A 9,972-nucleotide genomic window follows, 5' to 3' on the forward strand; every position below is an offset into this window, starting at 1 on the left:
CTCCTCTTTTGCTATCCCTATCGCCGCCAGATAGCCCCACCTTGTGAACCAAACATCCATGTCGAGGCCAGTCCTCGGCAACCACTATTATAAAAAAAAAAAAAAAAAGAACCCATACTATTACATAATTCACAATAAAACAGCTAAAAATTTTTTTAATTGTAAAAATATCACATAAGTTGCAAAACTAAGAATTCAAATGTTTATAGTTTTTTAAAATGGCCACAAAGATCTTAATAACCTTAAAATAACTAACCATTTAAAAGCCAGTTGCTAAATTGTTATAATAAAGTACTGCCAAAAGCTATCTTTGCCATCTTTCTCAGCACATCTTTGTCCTTTCTTGTATATCTGTCTCCCTTTCTCCCTAACCCAGAAAAATTGAAAACTGCCGGGGGAAAAAACAGATCTACCAACAGTGTGGGTCATCGACTTGATTTTTCTGCCTCAAAGGACATGTCCATTTACGAGCATTTTAAAATGGCTATAAAAGCACTCAGAGTTCAGAATTTTGACACAGAGGAGTATCAGTAAATGTTGTTGAAATAATGAATATTTATTTTCCTTACCTCTTTTTACTTTCTTCATCTACTTCCTGGAGTATATGCAATATAAAAGGATTGATTTTCTGGAACTTTTCCGTACATAGATTATAATAATATTCCCGGAGGCTGGGTAGAGATACTGGAACTTTTGAAAAAGAAATGCATTACCGTTTATCACATGCAAATTATTCCAGAGGCTTTTTAAAAAGTATAGTTTTTTCAGTCAAGGATAAACATGTATGTGTAGAGTAGGGGTGGGGATAGAAGGAGAGTGAACTATGAACAGAGAAGAGTAAAAGAAGTGAGGAATGGAGGTGGGTGGGGACAATAAAAAATGTTGTTTGAGGAACTAGGATCATAGAACTTGGACCATTAAATCAGACCTCACCAAGTGCTAAGAGCAAGTGAGTGGAGACAGGTTTGAAACAGCACATGAACTTGGAAGTGATATAATGGGAATACTATTTGGTGAAGAGTCCTGGTGTGGCGCTGTGGGATAATGCACCGAACCGCAAGGTTGGTTTGAACTGCAAGGTTGGCAGTTCAAATTCACCAGTGGCTCCTCAGAAACCCTATACAGGGTCTCTATGAGTCGGAACCGACTTGATGGCAGTTAACAATAACAACAATATTTGGTGATGCTGCAGAATAAGCACTGAAAGGTCAGAAGTTCAAACCCACCAGTTGCTTCAAGGGAGAAAGATGAGACTGTCTATTCCCATAAAGATTTACAGTCTCAGCAACCCTATACAGGGTTGCTATGGGAATCGGGTTTTATGCTCCATTATGTACTAGGCATGAGGAGCCCTGGGAGGGTAATGAAATTACCAGCTGGGCTTCTTACCACAAAGTCAGAAGTTTGAATCTATCAGGTACTTCACAGTTGAAAGATCAGGCTGCCTGCTCCCATCAAGATTTACAGGAAACCCTTTACAGGATCACTGAGTCGATAACACACAACCACCATGACCATATACCAGGCATAGTAGTTGAAGTTGGCTTCAAAGAAGTTAAACAATTTGTCCAAAATCAAACAATTAATAAGGGCAGAGTGCAGAATCACAAAATCCCAAATTTCTTTTCACTCTGCTACAAGGAGCTCTGGTAGCGTAGTGGTTACGAATGGGGCTGCGAACCTTAAGGTCAGTGGTTCGAAACTACCAGCTGCTCCCCGGGAGAAAGATGAGGCTTTCTACTCCCGTAAAGATTTACACTCTCGGAAACCCTGTACAGGGTCGCTATGGGTCGGAACTGACTCGACAGCACATAACAACAACAACAACACTGGGTTAGGGTGAATCAAGTTTTATTTATAATAACTGCAAATAAACACAATTGTATCAAAGTATCTAAACTCAAAAGGAGTCTGAATAATTACCAGGTCCTGTATGCTTCTCAGCTATAACTTTGAGTGTTTTTCTTCATACCAAGTTGAACCTCATAGGATCTCTTCACCTGTCCTGTCCTTCCATTTTCTCTTTCTAAAAGTGACTCTTCCCTCCCGGTCAGTCCTTAACAAAAAAGGCAGACACAAAGGAGTTGCAATGCCCCTTCCTCTGTTACACAAGCAGCTTTCTGTAATACAATCTTACTGTTTGTTTCCAATATTTGAAAGCATCTCTTGCAAGACTCCAGAAGCCCTGGTGGAACTGTTGATTGGTGTTGAACTGCTAACTGCAGGGTGGGCAGTTCAAACTCACCAGCTGCTCCATAAGAAAGCTGAAGCTGTCTGCTTCTGGAGAGAATCGGTCTCCGAAAGCCTGTATAGGGCCATATGAGTCAGAATCGACTCCGTGGTAGTGGGTTTGAGTTTGGTATATCACAAGGCTTAGGATAGTAGTTGAGCATAAATCCTTTGTGTCTTGTGCCAAGTGGATTTCTGCACTATCTGTGAACTAAAGAGTTTGGCAAGCAAATTCATAGCAATAGATTTAAGATAGGAATATTATATTCAGAACATTTTCTTATACTTTTTAATAACCTTTAAAAAATAAATTCAACACATACTTATTCTAGACAATTGGGAAATTTTCAATATCTAAAAGAAAAGCAATGTTTTGGCAATTCCACTGCCAAATTATGACCAGTGTTGCAGTTTAAGGATATTTCCTTCCAATTGTTTTTCTATTTACATGTATATAAGCACTCTTAAACAAAATTGGAATATTTCAGTATAGCTTAATATTCTGTGTTCAGTTGACATGATATTGTCACATAAAATCGTTTTCCCATTTCATCAGATACTTTCTTAACATTTTTAATGTCAGTATACTTTCTGTCACACATGGATATACATAATAAAACCTTTTCTCTATTTCAAGAAATCTTCATGCATTTAAAATACTATTTCCAAACTGTGTTCTGTAGGATACAACATTCTACAAGATGATCAAGGATATTCCAAGTAAAGTGGATCTTACTGTCAAATTACTTCAGGAAGTGCTGTTTTAAAGAAAGCTACACATAGCCTTGGAAACCCTATGCAAGGTCCCTATGAGTTGGAATTGACTCCACGGCACACCACCACCACCACACATAGTCCTATCTATAACGCTTCTCAGGATATTTTAAATGCTTACATGCACAAAGACTATTGGAATTGTTGAGCTGGGCTGGGCTGGGGATAAGAACACTGCATTTCCCAGATATATGTGACTATGCCTCATTTGGAATGCAATGCAGAAAATGCTTAACTGGCTTCAGGAAAGAAAGTGAGGAGATCTCAAACAGAAAGTGAAGCTGGGCTCCCACTAGGTTTCTTTACTCCTTCTGCCTCTGATCTTCCTTGGTATTAATAGGAAAGGTTTGCTAGGAGTCAGAATCCAAGGGCAGGAATTGGTTTGGCTTAGCAAGAACCTTTCTAAGAGTCAGCCCTTTCCCTTAACTGGCCCCATCACACCCAGAACAAGCACGTTTAAAGTTCATTGCTATTGAGTAGACTTTTGCGGACACCAACACTAGGAGAGGTGTTTTCCAAGGCTGTAACCTTTACAGAAACAGACTACCACAATCTTTCTCTTTGGGAGCTGCTGGTGGGTTTGAACCACCAGCCAAGTGCTTAACACAGCACCGACAAGGCTCTTTCTGTCAGACTTACAGCTCACGTTTTATGGAAGCTTGAAAGAATCTTAGGTTAGAAGGTAAACACAGCTAAAGAAAGTTATAAGAAGAATTGTTGTTAGTACCATCGACTCAGTTCTGACTCATAGAGACCCTGTGTAGGGTTTCCGAGGAGTGACTAGTCAGAACCATCAGCCTTGGGGTTAGCAATCCAGTGCTTATCCTACAGCACCACACCAGGACTTCATAAGAAGAATATTAATACTTCATTAGTAAGCCATAGATGTAAAGTACTTAAAAGTTTCTGATAGATATAGAGATATAGTGGTGGTAACTGTGTGTCACCAAGTTGGTTCCGACTCATAGTGACCTTGTAGAGTGTTTCCAAGGCTGTAAATCTTTATGGGAGCAGAAAGCCTCTTCTTTCTCTCACAGAGGGACTGGTAGATTTCAACTACTGATCAGCTGTAATCCATTACACTACCAGGGCTCCCTGATACAGACATATGTTGTTATAAAGTGCCTTCGAGTCAGAGCAACCCTGTACAGAGTTTCTGAAGAACAGCTAGTGGGTTTGAACCACCAACCTTGAGGTTCAAAACAAACCTGTGGTAAAGTGCTTATCTTACAGCACCACACCAGGACTCCAAAATAGATATATAGCTACGGATATTGTTGTTCAGTGCTGTTGAGTCAGTTCTAACTCATGGTGACCATGTATAGGATTTCCCAGGAGCGGCTGGTGAGCTTGAACACACCAACCTTGTGGTTCAAACCAACCTTGTAGTCCAGCACATTAACCCGCAGGCCACACCAAGACTTCTCGGAACCGATGAAAGGCACTTAAAAACAGCAACCAGCTATGTATAAAAATGTCAATAATTGTGATTTCTCACCAGCCTAAGCTTTTAATTCTAAGTTATTTCTTTCACCTGGCAACAAGAGCTCATTCTGTAGGTTATTCCTCAGCCAAGTCCTGGACAATTCAAGGGTCAAGAGGAGTCAGATTTGGGTGTCTGATCAAAATCTGTTTGAGCAAGTGACTTAAATTCTTCCCTTCTGCCACAGGGCAAGCAGGACTGTGCCCATCTCGCAGATACAGAGAAGATAAGAGGCTCCTGCTATAAATCTTCATCTGTAAACATACTTTAAAAGAGACACGCAAAACTTAAACGAAGGGGCTACATGGGCTACATATAATTTGCTAGAGCTCATTCTTGGGCACAGAAATATTTAAAACCGAGGTGGTATACAGGTGCAAAGCCAGAACTTTCTCAAGACCCTTTTGCACACCTGGACCTGCTCCTTGCCTAGCCACATAAGAGGTCAGGAAGGCGAGCTTCCCCCACCTCCCCTCCAACAAAAAAGCAAAGCGACTGGTACCCGTTCCTAGGCAACCTATGGCGTCAAGGGTGCACCTACCGCGGGAACCTGGGGCTCCCTTCCCGCCTGAGTTTGGAGATGTCCCCAAAGTTCAGCCACAGCCGGGATTCCACTGGGGCACTCGCCCGCCCCGCCGCCTAAAGCCTGTAGCCTGCCGGTAGGAAGCAGCAGGTGTGACACTTCACCGCTGATTTTGGTACTGCTCGTGCGTTTCCGCCGGGCCGGGCCGAGCCAGACCGGCTCCGAACCGTACCTACTTCTTACCGTCCTCATCCGCAGAGCCCTCAGTGGGGTCAGGAGTAGGGGCTGGAATAGGGGACCGGGACCCGCGGGACTTGGCCTCCTTCTTGCTCCACATACTCCTCCACTAAGCAAGCAGCGGCGTTGCTATGGTGACCTCGCGCGCGCCCAGCACCTGGCCACGGGCGCGCTTCCCGGCCGGGGGAACGCGAAGCGCGGGCGCAATTCTGGAGAGCTGGATCCTGTAGGCTTCCGGGAGCCGATGTAGTACCTTGCCTGGGTCCTAAACCTGCCTGGGAAACCAGTTACCGCCCATACTATGGCGGCTTCTTAGTCTGTCTGGGTTCTGGTCACTCACCCTAATTTAAAGGCACATTTTTTTCAGGGAGAAAAATTCTCGAGGTTTGGGGGGGACACGGCTTTTGGGCTAGAGGGCGGGTTTACAAAGACGATTATGACACAGTCCCTTCCTCCAAGGTGTCCACAGGGTGTGGGTCCCAAGCACAGAAACGTTGCACAATCACGTGTTAAGGCCGTGAAACTGTAGGAGCATAAAGGGACACGTAGACTAGACATCAGGGAGTGCTTCCTGGAAGAGGTGGCAACCAGTCTGGTCCGAGTGAGCCCGCCAGGAGGCAGGAAACTGCAGGGAGCATACTGGAGATGCGCAGGTACTTGGAGGTGCTCAGAGCAGAGCAGACAGTGGGTAAACTGCAGAACCGGATCCATAGGATGCCCTGTGCATGCTCTGTGGAGGAAGGCTGCTGGGGGATACGGCCCTGGGAGCTCTCAGCTCTGGGGTAGGATGGAAAATGGCAGATCTGGCGGGAAGACTGAGGCTGAAGCAACTACAGTATATATTGTTTTGTTGTGAAGTGCCGTCGAGTCGGTTCCGATCCATAGAGACCCGGTATAGGGTTTCCAAGGAACAGCTGCTTAGCTTGAACCTCCGACCTTGCGGTTCTAATGGCTTTTCAGTTTGGCGCTTTAACCCACAGCGCCACACCAGGACTCCTACAGTATATATGTTGTTGTTATGTGCCTTGGAATCGATTTCCGAGGCTGTAAATCTTTACGGGAGCAGAAAGCCTCATCTTTCTCCCACGGAACAGCTGGTAGTTTAGAACTGCTGACCTTGAGGTTCAAAGCCCAATTCGTAACAACTACACTACCAGAGCTCCTTTACAGTATCTATAGGGTCTGAGAAAATAGGGTCTCAGCTAAGACTGGGTTGGGGAAATGAGGAGTCAGAAGGGAGTAAAATACAAGGTAAATTGTTCAGGATTTAGTAATTGAATGGGGAAGAAGGAAATGGCAAGATAGATCTCTTCTGTTTGGGGATTGGCATAGACCAAGGAAAAGGAAGTGGAAGTGGTTTGTAAAGGCTCTGAAGACAGCCAGAGACTTCTGGTGGGAGAAGATTTAGGAAGACCCTCAAAGTGAAACCAGGCTGCTTATAAACAGTTAAAAGTTGAAAACAAAATATCCCAGTCCTCCCTGCTTTCTCAATCAGCAATTCCAGGCTACTGCCCCACTGCCATGAAACTGTGTGCTGAGCAAGGCCAGGGTCCCTTGAAACTTGGTGTAGCTGTAAATTTTAAGCATATCTTGAAATGCCATTTCTTAGGGTTAAACATGATGATGACAGAAAATAGAAAGTTTTGTTTATTTTACCCATCTGTTTCCAACAAAGTTGAGGAAGTTTAGAATAAAGCAAGTACAATTCAACATGTGTCCTTCCCTATCCCTCCCTTAAAAAACTTTGAATTAAGAAGATAGAGGAAAGAAAAGAGAGGTTTTGTGTCAAGCCAAGGTCCAGGGGTCACCAACGAAAGCACAAATCACACACAGGCCTTGGATGGAACAACACTGCTGAAATACAGAGGAGATGAACCAATGCCAACTTCACAAGTGGCCAGTGAGTTACTCCTCTCGGCTAACACAGGGCTAGTGACCTGCACACACTTCCTCTTGTGTTCTAACAGAAAGACCAATTTCTCACCCTACCCCCACAAATATAGTAGTTGCCCAAGTGCCATGTGACACGAATACATAAGCAGATCAAGGAACTCATTAGGCCTAGAACAGGGAAGGATTTTCCTGATAAGAAGAAACTAGGAGAGAGACTCAGTTGCTAGCTTTTGTTACCAGAGTACATTCCAGTGCCTTAGTTGCTATTATAGAAGTGGGGGATACTTTGCCAAGGAAACACTAAGTACAGAATCAGACACTTAGTTCTAGGGCAGGGGTTTGTTGTTGTTGTTAAGTGCCGTTGAGCTGGTTCCAATTCATGGTGATCCTCTGTATGGTTTCTGAGGAGCAGCTGGTGAGCTTGAACCACCAACCTTGAGGTTCAAACCAACCTTGTAGTCCAATGCATTAACCCACAGCACCACACCAGAGCAGGGTGGAGAAACATTTTACTGCCAAGGGCCATTTGGATATTTTTTGAGGACCATACAAAATGATGGACTTAAAAATTAGCCTGCTATATTTGGTCAAAGGAGCTCTGGTAGTGTAGTGGTTACAAGTCAGGTTGCTAACCTCAAGGTCAGCATTTCAAAAGTACCAGACATTCTGTGGAAACAGATGAGGCTTTCTGCTGCTGTAAAGATTTATATCCTTGTACACCCAATGCAGGGTCACTATGAGTCAAAACCAAATCCACAGCACACCAGTACCATATTTGGTCAAGCATTTAATTAAATCACCCCTAATGTGATGGCCTCTACCACTCATCTGTCAGTTTGTCGTACTGTGGTGGCTTGTGAGTTGCTGTGATTCTGGAAGCTATGCAACAGGTATTTTAAATACCAGCAGGGTCACCCAAGGTAGACAGGTTTCAGATGAGCTTCCAGACGAAGACAGACTAGGAAGAAGGAGTGACGAACTACTTCCAAATATTTAGTCACTGAAAACCTTATGAATAGCAGAGAAACACTGTCAGATATAGTGCTGGAAAATGAGCCCCTCAGGTTGGAAGGCACTCAAAATGTGACTGGGCAAGAACTGTCTCCTCAAAGTAGAGTTGAGCGTGATGATGCGAATGAAGTAAAGTCTGTGGGAGTAAAGCCCGCAGGACATTCATTTGCTTGCTGATGGAGCACAACTCAAAATGAAGAGAAACAGCTGTAAACATCCATTAATAATTGGAACATGGAATGTATGAAATATGAATCTAGGAAAATTGGAAATTACCAAAAATGAATAAACATCAATATCTTGATATTAGTGAGCTGAAATGGACTGGTATTAGCCCTTTTGAATCTGACATAGTAAACCACATGGTTTACTATGCCAGGAATGACAAATTGAAGAGGAATGAAGTTGCATTCATTGTCAAAAAGAACATATCCGGATCAGTCATGAGATACAATGGATGATATTACAAATAGGATAATATCCCTGTGCCTACAGGGAAGACCAGTTAATACCACTCATTATTCAAATTTATGCACCAACCACTAAAGCCAGTAGGATGAAATGGAAGAATTCTACCAACTTCTTAAATCTGAAATTGATCAAACATGCAGAGTCAAGATGTATTGATCATTACTGGTGATTAGAATGCAAAAGTTGGAAACAAAGAGGAAGGATCAGAAGTTGGAAAATATGGCCTTGGTGATAAAAATGATGCTGGAGATCGCATGATAGAATTCTGCAAAATCAATGATTTGTTCATTTCAAATACCTTCTTTAGACAGCATAAGAGATGATTATATACATGGGCCTCACTAGGTGGAATACACAGAAACCAAATTGACTACATCTGTGGAAAGAGATAAATGGAAAAGCTCCATATCATCAATCAAAACAAGACCAGGAGCAGATTGTGGAACAGACCATCAATTGCTCTTATGCAAATTCAAACTAAAGCTGAAGAAAATGAAAACAAGTCCATGAGAGCCAAATTATGACCTTGAATATATTCCACCTGAATTTAGAGATCATCTGAAGAACAGATTTGATACATTAAACACTAAAGTCCAAAGACCAGAAGAGTTGTGGGATGACATCAAGAACATCATACAGGAAGAAAGTAAAAAGTCATTAAGAAGACAAGAAAATTTTTCCTTTGTAACATTTTGACTCAAGTCAGAAGTGTTATCCCAACTTGCAAATCATATATTAAATACATTTCAATCGATTGTTGGTTGAATATTTTTATTTTAACACTACCAAACAATGCATTAAAAAAGACTGAAATAAAAGGAGAGATAGATCATGTTCATGATTACTTATTGCTGTTGTTGCTTAGTGTCATCAAGTCAGTTCCGACTCATAGCAACCCTGTATAGGGTTTCCGAGAAGCGGATGGCGAGTTTGAACCATCAATCTTGCCGTTCAAACTGACCTTATGGTTGAATGTTTATCCTACAGAACCATGTCAGGACTCCTCAGGATCAGAAAACTCAGTAATGTTAAAATGTCAGTTCTCTCCAAATTAAAAATCCCATTCAAGATAACAACAAACTTTTCTTTTTCCCATAGAAGTTGATAAGCTGATTTAAAAATGTATATGGAAATGCAGAGGACTAAGAAGTGACAAAGACAATATTGAACAAAACTGGTAGACATCTACTATCAGATTTATAAATCTTATAAATTTAAGATGTTATTATTGTATTGGTGGTGGTTATGTGCTATGGAGTCGGTTCCGACTCATAGCGACCCTGTACAGGGTTTCTGAGGCTGTAAATCTTTATGGGAGCAGAAAGCCTCATCTTTCTCCCGTGGAACAGCT

At 42.3% G+C, this 9,972-nt stretch overlaps 1 protein-coding gene across 1 annotated transcript in view; it reads right to left on the reverse strand.

The window, feature by feature from the left end:
- Positions 1–5,261, reverse strand: part of LRRC34 (leucine rich repeat containing 34) — a 31,246-nt gene extending 25,985 nt beyond the window's left edge. The window contains exons 1-3 of the mRNA XM_006861857.1: positions 5,028–5,261; positions 2,553–2,583; positions 570–690 (exon numbers count right to left, since the gene is read on the reverse strand). Coding sequence (XP_006861919.1) covers positions 570–690; positions 2,553–2,583; positions 5,028–5,261 — 386 coding nt within the window. The remainder of the gene's footprint in view (positions 1–569; positions 691–2,552; positions 2,584–5,027) is intronic.
- Between the last annotated feature and the right edge of the window lie 4,711 nt (positions 5,262–9,972).

Source organism: Chrysochloris asiatica, unplaced genomic scaffold (assembly GCF_000296735.1).
Source record: "Chrysochloris asiatica unplaced genomic scaffold, ChrAsi1.0 scaffold00043, whole genome shotgun sequence".
Lineage (NCBI taxonomy): Eukaryota > Metazoa > Chordata > Mammalia > Afrosoricida > Chrysochloridae > Chrysochloris > Chrysochloris asiatica.